The 22,923-nt window shown below is 45.5% G+C and overlaps 1 protein-coding gene across 1 annotated transcript; it reads right to left on the reverse strand.

Moving 5' to 3' along the window:
• Positions 1 to 761: 761 nt before the first annotated feature.
• TBC1D25 (TBC1 domain family, member 25) lies at positions 762 to 18,321 on the reverse strand. The gene is made up of 6 exons (XM_008571452.1): positions 18,168 to 18,321; positions 15,368 to 15,477; positions 14,217 to 14,371; positions 3,247 to 3,374; positions 2,919 to 3,107; positions 762 to 2,354 (listed from the first exon to the last, which is right to left on the reverse strand). Exons 1-6 carry the CDS (start codon positions 18,288 to 18,290, stop codon positions 993 to 995), a joined length of 2,067 nt encoding a protein of 688 aa, XP_008569674.1. The 5' UTR covers positions 18,291 to 18,321; the 3' UTR covers positions 762 to 992.
• Positions 18,322 to 22,923: the final 4,602 nt, after the last annotated feature.

Below are 22,923 nucleotides of genomic sequence, written 5' to 3' on the forward strand. Positions count from 1 at the left end.
CAGAACCTGGGACAGCTAGGCCATGACCTGAGGACCCCAGTTACCTCACCCATTGTCTGCTATGTCCTTTATGGAAGACAGCACCAGGCCTGTGAGAGAATCCTGCTTTCTGAGAAGGTCAGTGGGAAAAAGGACCTTATTTTGATCCTCCTCCAGATAAGTAAGTGATTTCTTTTAGGGCCTAAGTTTTATCAGTGATTGATTTTTGTCCATATTGTGGGATAGAGAAGGCAAATAAATGGTTTCTATTGCTGAAATGATTAAGACGGGTACCCAATAGCTGGAAACTCAATTTAAGGCCCTAGGCCACAGTCCCTCAAGCTGGCTCCAAACCAAGTGACAAAAAAGGAGCCTTATACCCCTGCTAGGGCTTCCAGCATTAGTGTGTAAGACTCACAGAGAAGTGTCTAGATCCTAGAAATGGTGACATGTGGAAAGTGAGGAGTGGCTGGCCCAATGTTTCTAAGTAGCCCATTACTTCTCAATCTTTGTAATAAGTCTTGCCCTTTTTTGGCCAAGAACTCTCTCTCTCATCCCTCATTCAGGGGCCCATCCTGAAAATATGCATTCATGGCCATAATACAGACCCTTACAGGCAGACAGATGTCCCAAAAAAGAGATTCAGGCCTTCCTCAAAGCAGTCCCTAACCTGGACTGACCTTCTAGAACCAATTCTCAGCATCCACTTTCTCCACAACTGGGGACTCCATCTACAGCAAAATCCAGGGAGAGGGCAGACAAATACACAGACCACAATGACCTTCATGTGTGCAAAGTATCATTGTTAAAAATAAAACAAAAACAAAAAAGAGGCTGTGGCCTCCATGGGACAGTGCCAAAGCAGAGCCCAACATACTCAGACCTGGGAAGAGAGAGCCCCACGTTCCAACAGGTCTAGGGCTGGCAGGTGGAGAGGTGGGGTCTCATGTATAGACCCTCGAGGCAAAGAACAGAGATCTGGTGGGGCTGATTGTGGGCTGTAGGGAGCCTGATCAAGATGGGGCTGTAGCTTCAGCCCCCTCCTCCGAGTCCCACACCTCTGACTGCAGGTAATCAGCGAAGAGAGCCTTTGCCCTGCGCAGGACGCGCCCCAGGTGGTGTTTTCGCACAAGGCGGTCAAAGTGCATGGCCAGTTCATTGTAATCCAGCCCATTGCGCATGATGTGGTCTCGGTGTTCCAGCAGGATAGCCAGGCAGAGGAAAAGCATGAATGGGTTCCCCCGGCCAAATTCCTGGGGTGGGGGCAGGCCTATTGGGGGTGAGGGGTGCAGGGACTTCCCAGGGTCTTGTGGAGACCCTACCTCTTGCATCAGGGGGGATCCTACAGCCATGTCGCCAGTGGGAGAGGCCTCCTGGGTGGATGGTGGAGATGAGGAAGATGGGGAATCAGGGTGGGAAGAGGAGGAGAGCAGTGGGTCTGAGGAGCTCAGCAAAGGCTCAGAGAGGGACTTGGAGCTGATGAGGGTAGCTGGGCAGGACAGTGGGACCAGAGGGTCTTTCCTGGGGCCCATGTTATCCCTGAGCTGCTGGAGGCCATCCAGACTGGCTTGTCTCAGGAGACGCCCCCCGCCTCCGGGCCCCTGGCTGGTCATGGCCAAGTGGTCAACAGCATCTTCAAAGGCACTGCCTCTTCCACCAGCAGGCCTCAGCATGTGCCTCTGTCGCATGGGCCGCCCCCTGGGGCCGCTGAAGCCAGTGTCTGCCACTTGGCTGGGGGGTCCAACGAGCTCCACCTCATGTTCAGGAGGATCTGGCGGCAGTGAACTCCAAGTGACCTCAAGCATGCGGAGGGCATCGTCAAAGGCAAACTCACGCTTCAGCTCGAGCAGCAGCCAGCGGTAACAGAAGAAGAGGTCATCAGCACCTGCTTCTTGCAGGTACTGGTAGAAGTCGGGGTCAGCATGTCGCAGCAGCAGCTTGAGGTGGGCAAACTTGGTGGCCATGGCACAGCCATCAGGATGAAAGTTGGCAGCCAGGCGCTTCATGATGCCACAAAAGCAGACGAAAGCATGGCCCTCATGGTCCATGACAGCAAGGATGGGTGAGGCAAGGTCACTCATGCCCTGGCAATAGGACACCTGTGGGTGGGTAACAGCATAGGTGGTGAGCAGGTCGTGCAGTGCCTGCAGGTGTGGACCATCCTCAGGACCTGCGTAGTAAGGGTGGGCCCGGTCGGTGCGCAGCACATCCTTGAGGACCGTGCTGCGGATGAATTCCAGGTCGTCAGGGCTCGCTCGCTGGGCCCACTCGCTCTTAAGCTGCTCATACTCGCGACTCTTGCGCTTCATGTAGTCCATCCGCTCACGGCCTGTCAGCCCATCAGGGTACACATTCAGCAGGTACCTCCACACCACCTGGCCAAGGGATGACATGGATGAGGCTGAGGTTCTACAGATGAGCCACCACGCCCCTGTGTCTATCAGTCACCACCCACTCCCCACTCCTTAGGCCTCTGTCCTCCTTCTGACAAGTCTGCTTTCCCACCTGTGACTCCTACCTCCTCCTGAAAGAGAGCTTCCTGCCCTGGAATATCTCCATGTGGTTGACTGCATGTATCTCATGAAATACTGCAATATATATATTTGATGAGACACATGCAAATATATATATATATATTTGGAAGCTGCACATGTCTCATGAGATATTGCAATATATATGTATATATTTGGAGGCTGGCAGGTACAGGGGTGGAACCCTGGGCCTTGGAGTTATCAGCAACCGTGCTCTAACCAACGGTGCTACCCAACCAGCCTGCGTAAGCGTTTTTTTTTAGCAGCTGGCTGGTACAGGGAAATGAACCCTTGACCCTGGTGTTACAAGGCTGTGCTCTAACCAACTGAGCTAACCAGTCAGCCCTCCCACGTGACTATTAATGAGCATGGGAGCAATGGATCCAATGAGAGACCAAGGCAGTTCACCTTTCGCAGTGAGGGCTCCACGCCACCGTGATAGATCCGCAGGCGCAACTCCTCAGGGCGGGAGAGCTGTCCCTCGTGGTTCAGGTACGTGTGAAACTCAGCATCGCTCAGGGGTGGCTTGAAGGGTTTGATATCTTCCCCATATGACCAGCCGAGCACCTGCTGGACCTTAGACAAGGTACGGCCCACCTGTGAAGGAAGGAGGAAGGGAGGCCACTGTCAGCTGAATAGGTTAGGGACAGATGCCAAGCAGCATGCTTAGAATTGGGGATTCCAGGTAGGCCCTGCCCTCCAACCACAGCTGGGCCCCTGGGGTCCCTGAAACCACCTGAGAGAGGATGGACTGTGTAAAGGGCAGGGCAGCTGTCGTCAGCGATGACCGTTTCTCAGCCAGCAACACATCGGAGCCAATGACATCCTTCGGGCTGATTATGTCCCAATCTTCCATCAACGGGCCTGGGCACACAGAGTGAAGTGCTATGAGTAAGAGGATGAGAACCCAGACCTCAGGGCCAGGTTCGTCTCCTACTGAAGCCAGGCTACCTGAAGGGCAGTGAATGACTCCCAATCCCTCTTCCCATATCATCCAAATCATGTTAAAAAAAAAAAAAAAAAAAAAAAATCAGGGATGGCCAGTTAGCTCAGGTGGCTAGAGCATGGCCTTATAACACCTAAGTCAAGGGTTCAGTTCCCTGCACCAGCAAGCTGCCAAAAAAAAAAAAAGAAAAATCAAACCATGAACAATTATTTTGTGGTAAATGTCTCAATCTTACAACATGGCTTAGCAGCCTCTGATATTTTAATGATATAAAGTAATATTCACTGAGCACTTACTATGTGTCAGGCACTAGACAAGGGCTTAACATTAATGTAAAAAATTATAATACTAGCTAACACTTTCATAGTGCTAAGTGCCAGGAACTGTTCTGAGCCCTTTGTAAATATTAACTCATTTAATATTCACATCAATCCTATCAGTTAGGCACTACTATTATCACACTCTTTTTCTTTTTTTGGGGGGGCGGGGGTTAGCCGGTATGGGGTTATACCACTCTTTATATGAGGAAACAGGCACAGTTAGGATAAGATACTTGCCCTAGGCTCCACAGCTAGTGAGTGAAAGAACAGAAATTTGAAGGCCAGGCCCAAAGTTCAAGAGCCCAAACTCCTAATCGCATATTCACGCTAGTCCTCCTCCCACAAACGGCAGAGACTACCATTACCATTCTCATTTTACAGACGATGACAAAAATAGTAAGTGACCGAGATTCTACAGCCAGGAAATGGTAGGCTGGGATCTGAACGTCATTTACCTTGCTCCAGAGCCCAGATATATTTTAGAAAAAGTGTTTGTGGAACAGGTATACCGCGTACATCAGACAAATGAAACAGTGCTACACTTGACTTGTGGCCCTTGAAACATCAGCAGAAATCTGTCCCTTCTCTCTCTTCTTTACTTCCCCTCACATCCTTTCTTCCCACCTCAGATGCGATGTGGTGACTGAAGCAGCAGTGCCCACCTGAGGTAAGTTCAAGAGAAGCTTAAGAGATGTCAGCCCTCACACCACACAGCTGTTAAGGCAACAATAGCAATGTCCAGTGGCCAACTTTCAAACTCCATTATAGGAAGCAAATCAACTTCTATTTGTTCACCCCACTGTCATTTGCAGACAAATGCTGTCCCTAAGCACCATTTCCATGGGGTCCACTGCACTTCCTCCCACAGAGCTAAGGGGAAGCAAATGCTAGGCCACGTTTGGATATCACTGCTTTTGCCCAGATGTCTCACGGGGCACTACAAACCTAAGGCATTGTATCAGTCCGTTTATGTTGCTTATAACAAAACACCTGAAACTAGGTGACTTATAAAAAAAAAATGAAATTTATTGCTTACAGTTTCTTAGGCTGAGAAGTTCAAAGTCCAGGAAACACAGCTGGTGAGGATCTTGGTGGTGGCAACAGTGACCCAGTGATCTCACATTACAAGATGGTGGAAGCAGAGAAAGCAGAGAGAGAGACAGACTCTCCTCTCCTTTTAAAGCCCTCAGAACCACGCCCCTGACCACCATTTTTAATCCATTCACTACTGCATGGCCCTGTAATCTAATCACCTCTTCAAGGCCCCACCTTAAAATTACCATAATAGGATTTCCCAACCTCTTTAAAACAGTCACAGTGGGGGCTAAGTTTCTAATACATAAAACTTGGGGGACACAATTCAAGCTTCAATGAATTTGGGGGGGGACATAATTCAATCCACTACAGGCATCCAAAAGGGGAGCCAGAGCTCTACTCTAGACACAGCCTCCTCCTCTGCTCCTCATCTGAGTGAACAGCATTTCTATCTGTTCAGTTGCTTAAGCCAGAAACCTGAGACATCTTTGCCCCTCCCACTCTCTCAACCCCTGGTCCAAACCATCACTGAGCCCCAGGACATCTGCATATAAAACATACCTCAGTCCCAGCTCTTGTCTCATCTCCACCTCCTCACCCTGAGTTACCACATCTCTCACATGAAACTGCCCCCTAAACAGTCCCTGCTTCCTCTTTGTTCCTCTCCAATCTCTCCCAACAGCTGCCACGATGGTTTTTCTAAAACATCAGTCAGAGCATTAAGATACTTAACAAATCGGGCCAGGCCCATGGCTCACTTGGGAGAGTGCGGTGCTAATAACACCAAGGCCCCGGGTTCGGATCCTATATAGGGATGGCCGGTTCGCTCACTGGCTGAGCGTGGTGCTGACAACACCAAGCCAAGGGTTAAGATCCCCTTACCGGTCATCTTTAAAAAAAAAAAAAAAGAAAAAAAAGAAAAAAGATACCTAACAGGTAAAATGAAGGTCACACTGTTGAAAATCAAAATAATGGTCAGAAAGACCAAATAGAAGAACCACTTCAAGGAACAGAGATAAGACTGGATGATTTGAGTGAAACAAAAGTCCAGGAGAAACAGAAAGCAACAGGAGCAATGTGACTCATGTCAGCAAAAGCACCACTCGAGGCCAAAAGCATTTAACAGGAAAAGAGAGACATATGCAAATACTAGGAAATGCAGGGGGAGAAAAGGGATCAGGTGGAGACATTAGAATCAAACAGGTATGAGGGCTGGCCCATGGCTCACTCTCGGGAGAGTGTGGTGCTGATAACACCAAGGCCAATGGTTCAGATCCCTATATAGGGATGGCCGGTTAGCTCACTAGGTGAGCGTGGTGCTGACAACACCAAGTCAAGGGTTAAGATCCCCTTACCGGTCATCTTTAAAAAAAAAAAAAGAAACAGGTATGAAGAAAAATTTCCCTGAGATGAAAAACTGGCTCATCAGGTCTTAAAGATAGGGCTAATTAACAAACAACACATACAACAGGCCTCCCCCATCCCTATTCATATGCTGGTGAAATGCCCAAATTCTAAGAATGAAGAAAATCTCTTGCCAGCTTTCATAGTCAGAGAACAGGCTGCTTACAATGGAAAGAATGTCAGATTGGCAATGGACTTCTGCTCCATAATTCTGTAAGCAAGAAGATGGGGATATGAGGCACCTATAGAGCACTGAGAAGAAAGGCCTGAGATCTGAGGGTCCCACACCCAGTCAGGACAGTACAGATCCAGTCGGCCAAAAAAAGACATTTTTGACCATTAGAGTACATCTAACCCATACACCTTATGGAAGGAGAACAAAGAAGTTCTCTAAACAAATGGCTACTGAATGACTACAAGGGTTCAAGATAGGTGAAAGCAAGAGGGAGGGTAAATGGTGGTGGGCCACCAGTTTTTAACATATATAGTTAAACATAAAATGACACATAACATGCTTGACAGTTTGTAATATCACATGTTACATTAGGATTCCTTTTCAGGGTTAGTATGTTAGAAAATATAATGATAGCCTGGAATTTAAAAAGAAAAACAAATTAAAGCTGTCTGAGCAAACCCCAGAATTTAAGGGTTAGGGATTAGAGGACAAATAAGAATTAGAAGTGTTCCAAAACTCCATTGCAAGGGTTGGGGAGGGTGACAGAGACTGAAGGAGAAAAGGTGGTCTAAAGATTTCACTGTCAGTTATATAAGAAAACATAAATCCAGCTATGGGGTTTGTTTTTTTTTTTTTTTAAAGATGACCGGTAAGGGGATCTTAACCCTTGACTTGGTGTTGTCAGCACCACGCTCAGCCAGCGAGCGAACCGGCCATCCCTATGTGGGATCCGAACCTGTGGCCTTGGTGTTATCAGCACCGCACTCTCCCGAGTGAGCCACGGGCCAGCCCAAGCTATGGGGTTTTTATGAGACATATACCTAAAACTAGGTGACAAAGAAAGGTTGAAAATTAAAGAAACCTTGGGCTGGTCAGGTAGCTCAGCTGGTTAGAGAGAGGTGTTACAACACCCAGGTTAAAGGTTCAGATCCCTGTCCTGGCCAGCTGCCAAAACCAAAACAAAACAAAGAAACCTAAAGGTATACCTGCCAAATACAAACAAACAGAAAGCAACAGCAGCAATGTGGCTGTCAGAAAAAGCACCACTCAAGGCTAAAAGCATTTAACAGGAAAAGAGAGACATTATATAATGGTTAAAAAACAAACAAAAAACCCACAAAAACCCATCAATCAAACAGGCAAAGGATTTCTAAAAGCACAAACTCACCTAGTGACAAAACCTGATCTGAACTGACATGAAACTATATATAATTTTTATGTAACCCACTTAGTGTGAATATGCACACATTTTCCAGGAGAAACATCCAAGTGTTTCATTAAGGGCTGCTGGCCCAGACCCTGCTTGCAGTATTACATAATATATGCAATATGCACCACATTTCCTTATCATAAAATTGTCAAACTTCCCAAACCCTAAATTAATGTCAATTTAGTGCAATGCCAGCAGAAACTTAATGGGTTTTTTCCTGGAACTAGATAAAATTATTTTAAGGTTCATATGGAAGAATTCACATTTCAGAATAACTAAGAAAAAGAACAGTGGGAGGATGGCAAAGTCCTGCCTAATTAAAATTGACCACAAAACCCCTGCCGTAAAAAGATATGGTAGGACAGCAATGGGGAAACAGGGACAGTTGGTGGAATGCAATAGAAAGCTGAAAAATAAATCCAAGTATGTATAGGAACGCAATATAGGACAAAACTGGCGTTTCAAATCAGCATAGAAAAAGTACTTAATAAATGATGCTGGCATAATTGACTGTCTGGAATCTTTTTTAAAAAGCTAAGTCTACTTATCACAATTTTGACAGAGTAAAGACAATAAGCATATTAGAAGAAAATGTAGGAGAATATTTGTATAAGTTTGTGAATGGGGAAGATGTTCTAAAGTAAGAGGAGAAGGCTGGCCCCATGGCTCACTCGGGAGAGTGCGGCGATGGTAGCACCGAGGCTGCGGGTTTGGATCCTATATAGGGACGGCTGGTGCGCTCACTGGCTGAGCGTGGTGTAGACCACACCGTGCCAAGGGTGGCGATCCCCTTACTGGTCAGGGAAAAAAAAAAAAAAAAGAAGTAAGAGGAGAAACTCAGAAATCATAAAGGAAAAGATATACATAGGTATAAGAGTACATACAAGTTTTAAATATATATATATATTTGGTGGCTGGCCAGTACAGGAATCCAAACCCATGACCTTGGTATTATAAGGCTATACTCTAACCAACTGAGATAACCAGCCAGCACGAAATTTTAAATTTTGATAGGGCAAAAAAGATACCATAAACAAAGCCATAGAACAAAAGGTAAACTGGGAAAAATATTCACAGTACATATGAAAGGATTCATATCACAAATTGGTCAAAGGTCTAGGCTTGGTAATCTCCCAACTGTAGAGGTGGCAGAAACTGGTGTCTTGCCCAGAGAGACTGGGCCACCCAAGTGGTCACAACATGCCCGTAGCTTTCAACATGAAAATGATCACAAGAATGCCATTAATAATATTTATAATGATAGCTCCATATACTGGACAGTTACTACCGTTTGTGTGTACATACACAAATATGAATATACTCACATATCTTTATATATGGATACATATCTCTATATGTGGATACATTTGTGCCTGTGTGTGTGTAAATATGCAAAGGACCTCCAAGGTTACACATCAAACTGATCAAAGTAGTTCCTGCAGGGCAATATGTAATAAGGGACTGAGATTAGGCATAGTGTTCACAGGAGATTTCAGCCATTATTCAAAATGTTTTTATTTTTAATAAGGAAAATGTATTTACTGGGTAATTAAAATTAGTTTCTTTAAATAATGCAACTCCAATCAAATTCCCATCAGGATTTTAATAGAATGATAAACTAATTCTTTCTTTTTTTAATTTTAACTTCTCAATATACATTGTAGTTGATTTTCATATCCCTTTGCCCATTCCACTTCCCCCCACCCTCCCCCCCATCCTATCTGTAGTTGATTTTCATATCCCTTTGCCCATTCCACTTCCCCCCACCCTCCCCCCCATCCTATCTGCATATCTGTTCACTTGTCTCAACAAGTTCAAGGAATTGTTGTGATTGTTGTGTCTTCTTCCCCCACTACCCTTTATTTGTTTGTATATTTATTTTTAGCTCCCACAAGAAAGTGAGAACATGTGGTATTTTTGTTTCTGTGCCTGACTTGTTTCACTTCATATAATTTTCTCTAGGTCCATCCATGTTGTTGCAGGTAGTATTTCATTCTTTTTTATAGCAGAGTAGTATTCCATTGTGTAGATATACCACAGTTTCCTTATCTACTCATCTGATTTTTTTTTTTTAAAAGATGACCGGTAAGGGGATCTTAACCCTTGACTTGGTGTTGTCAGTACCACGCTCACCCAGGGAGCCAACTGGCCATCCCTATATGGGATCCGAACCCGGGGCCTTGGTGTTATCAGCACCGCACTCTCCCGAGTGAGCCACGGGCTGGCCCTCCACTCATCTGATGATGGACATTTGGGCTGGTTCCAACTCTTGGCTATTGTAAATAGTGCTGCAAAACAAAACCACATTGAGATACCATCTCACTCCACTTAGGATGGCTAATATCAGAGAATGATAAATGCTGGCGAGGTCGTGGAGAAAAAGGAACTTTCATACACTGTTGGTGGGACTACAGAATGGTGCAGCCTTTATGGAAAATGATATGGAGGTTCCTCAAACAATGACAGATAGATCTACCATATGGCCCAGCTATTCCACTGCTGGGAATATACCCAGAGGAATGGAAATCATCATGCTGAAGGGATACCTGTACTCCCGTGTTTATTGCAGCACTATTTACAATAAACTAATATTATTAAATGAAAAAAACAGAAAGTGCACAAGAATATTCAAGAACTTTTTTTTTTTTTTTTATAAAGATGACCAGAGGGGCCAGCCTGGTCCTCAAAAACATTTTTTAAAAAGGAAAACATTAAAACATATCATAAAGCCATAGTGATTAAAACAACATGGAACTAGCTTAAGATTTTTTTTTTTTTGGCAGCTGACTGGTATGGGGATCCAAACCCTTGATCATGGTGTTATCAGCACTGCATTCTAACCAACTGAGCTAACCGGCCAGTCTCCGGATTTAATAAAGAGATCAATGTAAGAGAATCAAGGATTGAGAAACAGACCTGTGGCTGGCCAGTTAGCTCAGATGGTTACAACACAGCCTTGCAACACCAAGGTCACAGGTTCGGATGCCTATACTGGCCAGACACACACACACACACACAAAGAAATAGACCTGTGTATATGCAGGAATTTGGAAAGTAAGACAGTGGCTTCTGAAAACAGTAGGAAAAGAACTGACTCATCAATAACTGGAAAGTTGATTCTCTTTAAAGAGATAACTTTTTAAAATGTATTTTTGCCAAACTGATGAGTATCTATCTGTCTCTCTCTCTGCTTTATTGGCATTCCTTTCAGTTCTTATGCAGTTGGGGTTTCCTTCACGTTTATTAGCCATGCAGATTTGATTTCTTTACTGAAATAGTGCTACTGTGCCTATTTTATAGATGAGGAAACCAAGGCCTAGGGAATTAAGTGGCAGAGGTTCCTGTGTCTTTGGCTACCTATCTTTTTCTGTTTGTCTCTCTGCCCATTTCTGTCACTGTCTTTCTCTCTGACTCATTTCTCTCTCTTTTTCTCAAGGCTGCCAATCTTTTCTTTTTACTTTTTTTTTTTTTTTTGTCTTTTGTCTTTTTCCGTGTCCGGCAACGGATCGCAACCCTCAGTGTTGCCCCCGTACCGGACCAGGGACCGGCAACGGGATTGCAACCCTCGGTGTTGCTCCCGCGCCTCGCTCAGCCAGTGAGTGGGAACCGGTCTGTATGTGGGATCCGAACCCTTGGGCGGGAGCGCCGCTGCGCTTCCCAAGCGGCGCACTTATCCAGTGCGCCGCTGGGCCGGCCCTTCTTTTTTCTTTTTCTTCTGGCAGCTGGCTGATATGGGGATCTGAACACTTGACCTTAGTTTTATAATACCATGCTGTAACCAACTGAGCTAACTGGACAGCCCCAGGCTACCAATCTTAAGCCCAAATGTTGTAGAGTCAAATGGTTAATAACAAGGACTCCAGAGCAAGTACAGTCACTGCCCAGGTTCAAATCCCACTCTTTTACTTGCTGTCTGTGTGACTTGGACAAGTCCTGTGACCTCTCTGAGCCTCAGTTTCCTCATCTATAACATGGGGAAAATGATCATCCCTACCCTGTAGTATTAACTTGACTATTCAGTGAAAAAATATTATGTGCACAGAATGGACCTAAGTGTTCAATACATGCTAGCTATTTATGTTATTATGTGTAGAAGATTAGAAATCTTTTTTTTTTTTTTTCCTTTTTATCTTTTTTACTGACCGGTAACGGGATCACAACCCTCGGTGTCGCACCCGTACCGGGGACTGGCAACGGGATTGCAACCCTCGGTGTTGCGCCCACACCGCGCTCAACCAGTGAGCGGGAACCAGTCTCCACATGGGATCTGAACCCTTGGCGGGAGCGCCGCCACACTCCCAGACAGCGCACTCTCCAATGCGCCACCGGGCCGGCCCTAGAAATCTTGATTCTCATTTGATTTCTAGAATAGGGTTTTTAGGTAATGCATGTATGGGGTAAAAACCCTCCATTAAGAGACAAAAGTCTACAGCCAGCAGGTAAAAGACTATCTAATAAATTCTAATCAAGTATATGTTGATTCTCAGTTGATTTTTAGATAGGGTTTTTAGGTAATGAATGCACGAGACAAAAGTCTCAGCCAGGGGACAAAAGTCTACAGATAGAGTGGCAAAAGCCCATCTAATCAATTCTAATCACTGTTTAGGGATGGGGTTATGTACTTTGACTATTTAACACACTGATTGTTGTTAAAAGATGTTGAAAGAATTGCTGTAGGGAAAAATGTGAAAAAAATGTTTGCTAAGGGCAAGCTGTTTCTTGGTGGAAACTTTAGAGACATTATCATAGGAATGTAACTTTTGCTTAAATCATTTGGGGAGAGGTTATATTTTGGGTTAGATAATGATCACAGTTACCAATTTAGCTTTTCACAAATTGTGCTTTGGAATGTCACGTTGTTAATTTAAATGATGCTACTAGTTTCCATTGTTTAAGCTATACTTAGCCATAAATAACTTTTGTCACACTGCCCATGTCTTTGTGTCCTTCTGAAATGATTGAATCAACTGATTTTTCTTGTGAAACTTCCTTGTCTTTACAATAAAAACAGAAGCTAATTTTGAATCGGGGCTGTACCCAATTTTCTCCTACTAACAGAGGAGTTGCTGAGGTGCAGTCCCTTCGGGCTTCTCATTGCATTCATAGTGCCTTGAGTAATCTTTTTTTGGTCTCCATTACATAGTGAGAAGTGTAACAAGGTAACAATTATGACATCAATAAAATGCATCAGTCATCCCAATGGGCATGTGAGCTCCCGGAGGTGGAAACCATGTCTTCCACTCCACAGCACTTTATTTTAAAAAATTTCAAACCTACAATAAAGTTAAAAAAAAATACAAAAAAAGATAAGAAAGTAAAAGAGAATACATTGAACACCCATACATCCTTCATCTAGATCCCACTAACATCTTTTGCTACATTTGCTTCATCTAGCTCTCTGTATATATAAACACATTATTTTTGCCAAATTATTTGCAGACATCATGACACTTTATCCCTTAATACTTAACTGTGTTTTCTCCAAGAACAAGGACATTTTCCTTCAATAGTCTTGATACCATTACCACACTGCTATGGTTTGAATGTGTCCCCAAAATTCAGGTGTTGAATCTTGATCACCAATGTGATAGTATTAAGCGGTGGAGCCTTTAGGAGGTGATTAAGTCATGAGGGCAAAACCCTCACGGATGGAATTAGGGTCCTTAAAAAAGGGCTTGAGGGGGTGGGTTCACTCTCTTCTGCTCTTCTGCCCTGTGAGGCCACAACATTAGTCCCCTTTTCTTTGGACCTTCTATCATGTGAGGATGTAGCAAAAGCCCCTCACCAGAGAGGCAACCTCTGGCATCTTGATCTTGAACTTCCCAGCCTCCAGAACTGTGAGAAATAAATTTCTGTGTTTTATAAATTACCCAGTCTGTGGTATTGTTGTAGCAGCACAAATGGACTAAGACGCACACCCAGGAAATTTCACACTATTTCACAACAGTGTTAATACTATTTCAAACAGTTTTGCACAATACTATTATCGAACGTATGGTCCATAATCAAATTTTGGGGACCATGTCTTAATTTATCTATGGGATCAGCATAGGCAAGAGTGGAGGAACAAATAGGAGAAGAGAAGAAGTGGCTAGGTGATTAAAGGAAAAAATGAATGTACGAGCAAGAGTGCAAATAAATGAATGTGAGTACACAACAAAATAAAAAGAAAAAAATGTGAGTACAAGATGAGTGAATGAATAAATACAACTACCATTATTTTTATAAGCATTGTTATATTTTAGATATTATTATAACTGAAATATACAATACTGTAGCTGTACTGTTCCATTGCATTATATAAATATATATTGCTAGGTTATAGGCTATAATAGTTCATTATTAGAACTAACACTTTCTGAGCATTCATTATGCAGCCATGTACTGTTCCAGGCATTTTATAAGAGTTTCCCTATTTAATCCTCACAATGGCCCTAAGATACCATCATCTCTATTTTACAGGTGAAGAAATTGTGGCCCAGTGGCCGAGCCAGGATCTGGACCTAGGACGCCTTGCTGTCCAACCTCCTGTGAGGGAGTATATTGCAAGGGGTGGAGTCATCCTATGGGGAAAAGGTGAGTCCCAGAGCAGTGCCCCGGGACACTGGGTACTCACTGTCTTCTGAGGGCCGAATGTCTACACGCAATTGCAGGTAAGGTTTGCAGGCGGTGGCAAAGGCCACGCTGAGGTCCCAGTCAGATAGGAGTGAGAGGTAAATTTCCTGTCCTAGCCGGTCCCGGCCCAGGTAGCTGATGCCAAAGTTCTTCTTCCTGGACAGAAGATATGAGGGAGCTCTCAGGGCCCCTAATGCCCTGGAGGCCTCAGGGACAGTTTCCAAAACAAGGAGGTGATATAGAAGGTATTGAAAACAAGACAAAACAAACAAACAAAAAAAGGTGTTGAAAACAACTTCCTACTATGTACTAGGTACTGTGCCAAGGATTACGGGCAGCCTGAGATCAGGTTGTTTATCCCTACTTTGTTACACAAACGCAAAACAGATACACACCTGCTTGTATGTGGAGGGCACATTGGAAACTGGTAAAATGTTGGTCCCCTCTGGGGATGGTAACAGAGTAGTGGAGGGATAGAAGTGGAAAGAAAGCAGCCTTCTTACTACATAGAAAAATAAAGCAATCTGTATGTTTGTTATTTTTCACAACAAAAAATGTTTATGCAAAAAAGTCAAATAACAACTAAGAATTTATTCTTCAGATATACTTGTGCAACTATGCAAAGAAGTATGTTGCGTGATAATCATCGTAACCATAGGAACATCCTAAATACCCACCACTTTCGTACTGTTTGAATTTGTTACCATGTGCATGTATTCCTCCAAAATAACAACCACAACAAAATACCATCATAGCTGCCCCCAAGAGATGCCACTTTTCAGATATCAGGCTGGCAAATTTTGCAATGTTTTATAATAACCAGTGTTTGTGAGGGTACAGGAAACAGGTGTTTTATATGCTGCTGGTGCAATTGTAAATTGGTAAAAACCTGTCTAGAGAGCATTTTGGAAACACCCATTGAAAATTTAAAAAGCACACACCCTTTAACTAGCAATACCACTACTAGGAATTTATCCTATGACTAGACTTTCCCAAATACTCCAAGATATGCATATGTGGCTGTTCACTGTGGGATTATCTGCAATAGTAAAATAAACAAAAACCCAGTAAACCCTACCAAACTAACAAAAGCCAGACAACCACTGTTGGGGTAGGTGGCCCACTGTCAATCTCCAGCATCCCCCTACTTACCCGTTCAAGTCAAAGGCTCGGATGAGGATGTGCTGTAACACGTCCAGTGAAGTAATCTGGGGGTCTACAGCAAAAGAGCGGAACTCAGGTGGTAAGAAGCTCTCACATTTCTGGGAAGAGAAGACATGGGGTAGACCATCAGGGGCTACATCACCAAGCTGAAGAGTGAGTGAGGTGCAGAGCTGCAGAAGGCAAGATTGGAGAGGTGACAGGGGCTAGATCTAGAGGGACATTCTGGGCTATGGTGAGGACTTTGGTTTTTGCTCTTAGTGACGGGGAACCATGGAAGGTTTCTGAACAGAAGAGGGATGTAGCCTGACTTAGGATTTAACAGGATCCTTCTGACTGCTCTGCAAAGAACAGATTATGGGGGGAAAGAGTGGAAGCAAGGGGTCCAGGCACCCAATCCTTCTATATCCCCTCAACTATGGTTGCCACAATCACTATGTCCAGTCTGGCCCCTATTAAATCAGTCCTCCAGGCTGCAACCAATCTAGCACATTTATCTCCAACACTCTCCTGCTTAAACCTCTTTAATGGCAACCCTAGGGTCCCCAGCAGGTGGACCTATAGGGCCCCAGCCAGCCTCTCTCCAGTCAGTGTTTTTGAATTTCACACTCTGGTAGTACTGAACTGTTGGAAGTTATCATGAACACATCCTGGCTCCAGGCCTTTTGCTTGTGCCAATCCCCCTGTCTGGAACATCCTTCCCACTTTCTTCACCTGGCTCACTCACAACTCAGCATCATCTACTACTGCAACAGCTTTCTTCCTCAGTATACACCAAAGGCCTTTTGAAATCTGCCCCCCTCTTACGCTTCTGACTCCCCTCACTCTCTTTACTCTAGCAATGTGGGAATCCACAGGAACATGCCAAGCTCATCCCCACCTCCCAGCCTTTGCCCTTGTTGTTCCCTCTGCCTAGAACACTCTTCTCCCCTGAGATGCACACGTCTGACTCCTTTTTATTTGGGTTTCTGCTCCTTCAGTACCTCCTCTGGGGATCTCCCTGAACAACCTTGGCTAAAGTGAAGCCCTACTTCATAACCTTTTTCACTATTTGCTTATGGCATTCACCAGTGTCATAGGCATCACATTTATTTAGCTTTGCTTCACCTCCTCCAGCATGTCAGCTCATCAAGGGTGGGGACTCGCACAAAAGTGCACTCTCAGCACATATGTGTTGACTGACCTCAGAGCCCCCCTTTCGGACAGCAATAGCGCACCCCTCATTCCTCAGAGCCCCACCCCTCAACTACTGCGGCCCCTCCTCCAACCCTCCAGCTCCTCCCCTCTAACCATAAGCTCCATCATCCATCACATAGGCTCTCGCCCCTCAATTTTCAGTCCCACGCCCCGAGATGTCCCTAGGTCCTCACGCCCTCCCCCCAACCCCCCGCCACCATCACTACATCACCAAGCTGAAGAGTGAGTGAGGTGCAGAGCTGCAGAAGGCAAGATTGGAGAGGTGACAGGGGCTAGATCTAGAGGGACATTCTGGGCTATGGTGAGGACTTTGGTTTTTGCTCTTAGTGACGGGGAACCATGGAAGGTTTCTGAACAGAAGAGGGATGTAGCCTGACTTAGGATTTAACAGGACCCTTCTGACTGCTCTGCAAAGAACAGATTATGGGGGGAAAGAGTGGAAGCAAGGGGTCCAGGCACCCAATCCTTCTATATCCCCTCAACTATGGTTGCCACAATCACTATGTCCAGTCTGGCCCCTATTAAATCAGTCCTCCAGGCTGCAACCAATCTAGCACATTTATCTCCAACACTCTCCTGCTTAAACCTCTTTAATGGCAACCCTAGGGTCCCCAGCAGGTGGACCTATAGGGCCCCAGCCAGCCTCTCTCCAGTCAGTGTTTTTGAATTTCACACTCTGGTAGTACTGAACTGTTGGAAGTTATCATGAACACATCCTGGCTCCAGGCCTTTTGCTTGTGCCAATCCCCCTGTCTGGAACATCCTTCCCACTTTCTTCACCTGGCTCACTCACAACTCAGCATCATCTACTACTGCAACAGCTTTCTTCCTCAGTATACACCAAAGGCCTTTTGAAATCTGCCCCCCTCTTACGCTTCTGACTCCCCTCACTCTCTTTACTCTAGCAATGTGGGAATCCACAGGAACATGCCAAGCTCATCCCCACCTCCCAGCCTTTGCCCTTGTTGTTCCCTCTGCCTAGAACACTCTTCTCCCCTGAGATGCACACGTCTGACTCCTTTTTATTTGGGTTTCTGCTCCTTCAGTACCTCCTCTGGGGATCTCCCTGAACAACCTTGGCTAAAGTGAAGCCCTACTTCATAACCTTTTTCACTATTTGCTTATGGCATTCACCAGTGTCATAGGCATCACATTTATTTAGCTTTGCTTCACCTCCTCCAGCATGTCAGCTCATCAAGGGTGGGGACTCGCACAAAAGTGCACTCTCAGCACATATGTGTTGACTGACCTCAGAGCCCCCCTTTCGGACAGCAATAGCGCACCCCTCATTCCTCAGAGCCCCACCCCTCAACTACTGCGGCCCCTCCTCCAACCCTCCAGCTCCTCCCCTCTAACCATAAGCTCCATCATCCATCACATAGGCTCTCGCCCCTCAATTTTCAGTCCCACGCCCCGAGATGTCCCTAGGTCCTCACGCCCTCCCCCCAACCCCCCGCCACCATCACTCTGTCCTCAAGCCTCGCCCCTCAGGTAACGCCCCAAGCCTCAGGTCCCGCCCTCCATCCTACGACAGCCACTGCCTTCTCCTCCCATGGGGTGCCCTGGCGAGTTGGCCGACGGGCGCCAGCCTCACCTTGACTCGGACCCGTACCACCTCTCGCTCCTCCTCCTCAGCCACCGCCGCCGCTTGGGCTCCTCCGCCGGACGGGGGCGCTCCGGGGCCGGCCAAGTCAGAGGACCCGGAGACCGCCGCCATCCCGCGGCCGCCCGTCTCTTGGTAACGGCTGACAGTTGCCCCCAACCCCTGCGCGCACCCTACAGTGCGGGCGCCCACGGCCCCACCTTGCGCCGGGGCGCAGGCGCAGAGGGCGACGCGCGACCCTGCCCTTCCCCCGCCCCTCCCACCTGGCCCTGGGTGGCGGTCGCGTCTGCGCATGCGCACACTGTTCTGTTGCCAGGAGCCCTGCCCACAAAAGCTGGGCATTTTGCTTCTTTTGAGCCAGTGTGCAGGCGATTACTGAGGCCCCGACTTCCCTCATCCCGCGGTTTGGTTGTTTTGGCAGTCTGCTTCCGGATTCACCTAGTTGTGTGTTAAACGAGAAGTGGGCGGGGAAAAGAAGCTGCTGCATGATGACGTCAGGCCCCGCCCCAACCCTCACACCTCTGCTGACAGATGATGTCACCTATTTCAAATACCTGTGACCATCGCTTCAAATGAATCTGCTGAATGGGAAAAAGTAAAAAAAAAAGCTTTTCCCAGTCTTTTAAAAAATAGTTCACACGTTATAAAAATTCATGGAGCTATACATTTATGAATTTTGCAGTTGGTTAGAGCATGGTGCTGATAACACCAAGGTCCAGGGTTCGATTCTTGTATTGGCCAGTTGCTGAGGTAAAAAGAAAAAAAGTTTGCTTTTGTCTTATGAAATAGAACACGTCAAGATCGGTTCTGTTATTGAACAGTGTGTGTCCACTAAATATTGGCTGAATGACTGGATATATCATAGACTCCTTTGAGAAACTATGTATTGCAAAATGCAAAAAACCATTCTCCCCACTTCACTGCGCAACATCTATGTGGTTTCGATAAAATACAGGTTGTCCTTACAAATGTTACTTCTTTTTTTTTTTTTTTTTTAAAAAGATGACCGGTAAGGGGATCTCAACCCTTGGCTTGGTGTTGTCAGCACCACGCTCAGCCAGTGAGCAAACTGGCCATCCCTATATAGGATCCGAACCCGTGGCCTTGGTGTTATCAGCACCGCACTCTACCGAGTGAGCCACAGGCCGGCCCTACAAATGTTACTTCTAACAAAGGAGTTTTGTGAGATGCCTGGACTTCAGCTACCCTTAAGGTTAACTTTTTAAACAAGCCTGCAATTCTGTTTTAGTATCTTTTAAAATAATTTGTTGCCTTGGTAATAATATTAAATAGACCTCTGTATTTTTTAGAAGGTATAAATAATGGGGAGATTTCTTTGAAAGCCAGAAGAGGGTTATTGGCATGTTTCTTTTGTCCCATATGCACAGAGTCAAAAACATTTATGGCACTGCTGGATTTTCTGATGGAAACAAGGAGTTTGAGAGTCTGCTTCTCATTTAAGTTATCATAGGGCAGTATGAGCAAACCATTAGCCTGGAGCTTGGAGTTTAGCTTGAGGGCATTGGGGCACAGGTTTTAGACAGGCGTATGATGTGGTCAGATGCCTCTGTCTTGGTTGTGGAGAGAGCCTTGGATGGAAAGACACTGGAAGCAAGAATATCAAAAAGGAGGTCCTTGCCATAGTATTGGGGAAAACTTTCTCTTTGATTTGTTTATTCATTCTTCCATTCAACAAATATGGAGTGTATGCTAGATAGTCTACATATATTAATTCATTTAATGCACATAAAACCCCTGTGAGGTAGGTATTATTATAATTAGAATTTTACAGATGAGAGCTCTGAAGGGAGAAACAAACTCAAGGTCAAAGGGATAGTAAGTGGCACAGAGAGTACTCAGTGCAATGGATGGAAGGTGGGGCTATGCCTGGTGTGTTTAAGAAAGAGCAAGGTGGTCAGCATGCCTTTAAATAGAGTAAACAGTGAGGTAAGTGATGCCATATGAGATGAGAGAGTAATTGGGGTGAGATCCCATAAGGCTTTGGCCTTAATGGTGAGGCATTTCTCCAAAGCTATACTGTAGGCCTGAGCAGAGTCAGGATTTGAACTGAAGTCCTGCTCTCCACAGGTCACCTGAAGCCAGTCTATGGGTATCTGTGGTTGTATTAATTCATTCTTTGCCATGTCTTCAAAATTCTTCAAGTACCATACCAGCCAGCTGCCAAAAACAACAAAATACCTCAAGTACCCAATTGTTTTATGACTAAGGATCTAGAAGATTAGTGATAGAGACTGTGGGATGGGTGATGGGGGTCTGTATGGTGAGTAATGGGGAATCTATGGGGAAATGATGGGAGTCTGTGGGTGCCTGATGGGTGGTCTGTGAGGTAAGTGATAGGGGATTTGTGGGGCTACTGATCAATGTTGTGTGGGGTGAGTGATGGAGTATATACGGTGAATGGTGGAGGACTGTGAGTTGAGAGGTGAAATGTCAGTGTAAGCAGTAAAGGGTCTGTTGGATGAGAGATGAAATCTGTTGTGGGTTGAGTGATGGGGGATCTGTGATGTGAGCGATGGGTTCTGCAAGGTGAGTTATGGGGAGTTTACGGGCTTAGTGATGAGGGATCTGTAGGATGAGTGACTGGAGGGTCTCAAAGGTCAGTATGGGGGGCAGTAGGTTGAGTAGCGGTGGGGATCCTATGGGGTGAGTTATGGGGTTTTCAAAGTGAGTGAAATAGAACTTGGGGGTGAGTGATAGGGGGCTATGGGTTGAGTGATGAGGTCTGTGGGGTGAGTGATGGGGAGTGTTATGAACTGAGTTGTGTCCCCCACAAATTCTTTTTTTTTTTTTTTGGTGGCTGGCCAGCACGGGGAACTGAACCCTTGACCTTGGTGTTACAAGGCCACACTCTAACCAACTGAGCTAACCAGCCAGGCTATGTTGAAGCTCTAACCTCCAATGTGACTATATTTGAGATAGGGTCCTTAGGAGGTAATTAAGGTTAAATAAGGGCATAAGGGTGGAGCCCTAACCCAATAGGACTGGTGTCCTTAGAAGAAGAGGAAAAGACACCAGGGGCATGAGCACACAGAGAAAAGGCCATTTGGACACAGCAAGAAGGCAGCTATCTACAAGCCAAGGAGAGAAGCCTCAGGAGAAACTAAACCTGCCAACACCTCGATCTTGGTTCCTTTCAGAACTGTGATAAAATAAATTTTTGTTGTTTATTTATTTATTTATTTTAAAGATGACCGGTAAGGGGATCTTAACCCTCGACTTGGTGTTGTCAGCACCACGCTCAGCCAGTGAGCTAACCAGCCATCCCTATATGGGATCCGAACCCGTGGCCTTGGTGTTATCAGCACCACACTCTCCTGAGTGAGCCACGGGCTGGCCCAATTTTTGTTGTTTAAACCACCCAGTTTGTGGCATTTTGTTATGGAAGTCTGAGGTGACTAATACAGGGGATGATGAGGGTCTGTGGGGTTAGTGATGGGGTCTCTGTTAGATGCAATCAGGGGACAGTAAGTGATGAGTCTGTAGGGAGGTCTATGAGTTAAGTGATGGGGAGTCTGTAGGGTGAATGATGGGCTATTGAGGGGTAACAGGACTCTATGTGGTTAATGATGGGGCCGGTGAAGCAAGTAATGGGGTCTGTAGGGTGAGTGATAGGGGATCTGTAGGTGACTGATGAGGTTCTGTGGGGTGAGTGATAGGGGGTCTGCAGAGTAAGTGATAAGGATCTGTAGGGGCATTGATGTGTTAGCCTGTAAGGTGACAGGGCTCTGTGAGATGAGTGATGTGAATGATGCATGGGTGGGGGTCTCTTGGATGTGTAATGTGGGTCTGCAAGGCGAATGATGTATGGTCTGTGGAGTGAGTGATGTGAATATGTAGGGTTAATGATGGGGCCTGTGTGGCAGTGATGGAAGGATCTGTGGGGTGTAATCAAGGTATGTGATGGGGGTCTGCAGGGGAGTAGAGTGTATGGGTTGAGTGATGGAAAGTCTGTAAGTATTGGGAAGTGAGTGAGCATAGAGGGGTGTAATGGACTGAATTGTATCCCCCCAAATTCATGTTGAAGCTCTAACCTCCAGTACTGCAAAATGTGACTATATTTGGACATAGGGCCTTTAAAGAGTTGATTAAGTGTGTCCCTGTAAAGAGATTAGGACACAGACATGCACAGGCATCTGTTAGAAAGTGAGCCCTCACCAGATACCAAATCTGCTGAAACAGCCTCCAGAACTGTGAAAAATAAATTTCTGTTCTCTATAAGCCACCCAGCTTATTGTATTTTGTTATAGCAGCCTGAACAGACTAAGACAATTACCTTGAAGAGACTGGTAGAAATATCAATGCTAAAGGTGCTTCTGCTGAGGCTGCAGATGGAAATGAAGAACATGTTATTGGAAACTGGAGGGAAGGCAAAGAACTTGGTTGAATTGTGTTATGTGAATTGAATTGTGTTTTGTGGAAGGTAGAATTTGTGAGTGATGAACTTGAATATATTGAGCTGAGTAGATTCCTAAGCAAAGTGTTGAAGATGTGGCCTGGTTTCTCTTTGCTGCTTATAGTAAAATGCGAGAGGAGACAGACAAATTGAAAAATTATTAGGTAGAAAGGAACCAGAGGGCCGGCCCGTGGCTCACTCGGAAGAGTGTGGTGCTGATAACACCAAGACCCCGGGTTCAGATCCCACATAGGGATGGTCGGTTCGCTCACTGGCTGAGCATGGTGCTGACAACACCAAGTCAAGGGTTAAGATCTCCTTACCTAAAAAAAA

This window comes from Galeopterus variegatus, unplaced genomic scaffold (genome assembly GCF_000696425.1).
Source record: "Galeopterus variegatus unplaced genomic scaffold, G_variegatus-3.0.2 Scaffold688, whole genome shotgun sequence".
NCBI lineage: Eukaryota > Metazoa > Chordata > Mammalia > Dermoptera > Cynocephalidae > Galeopterus > Galeopterus variegatus.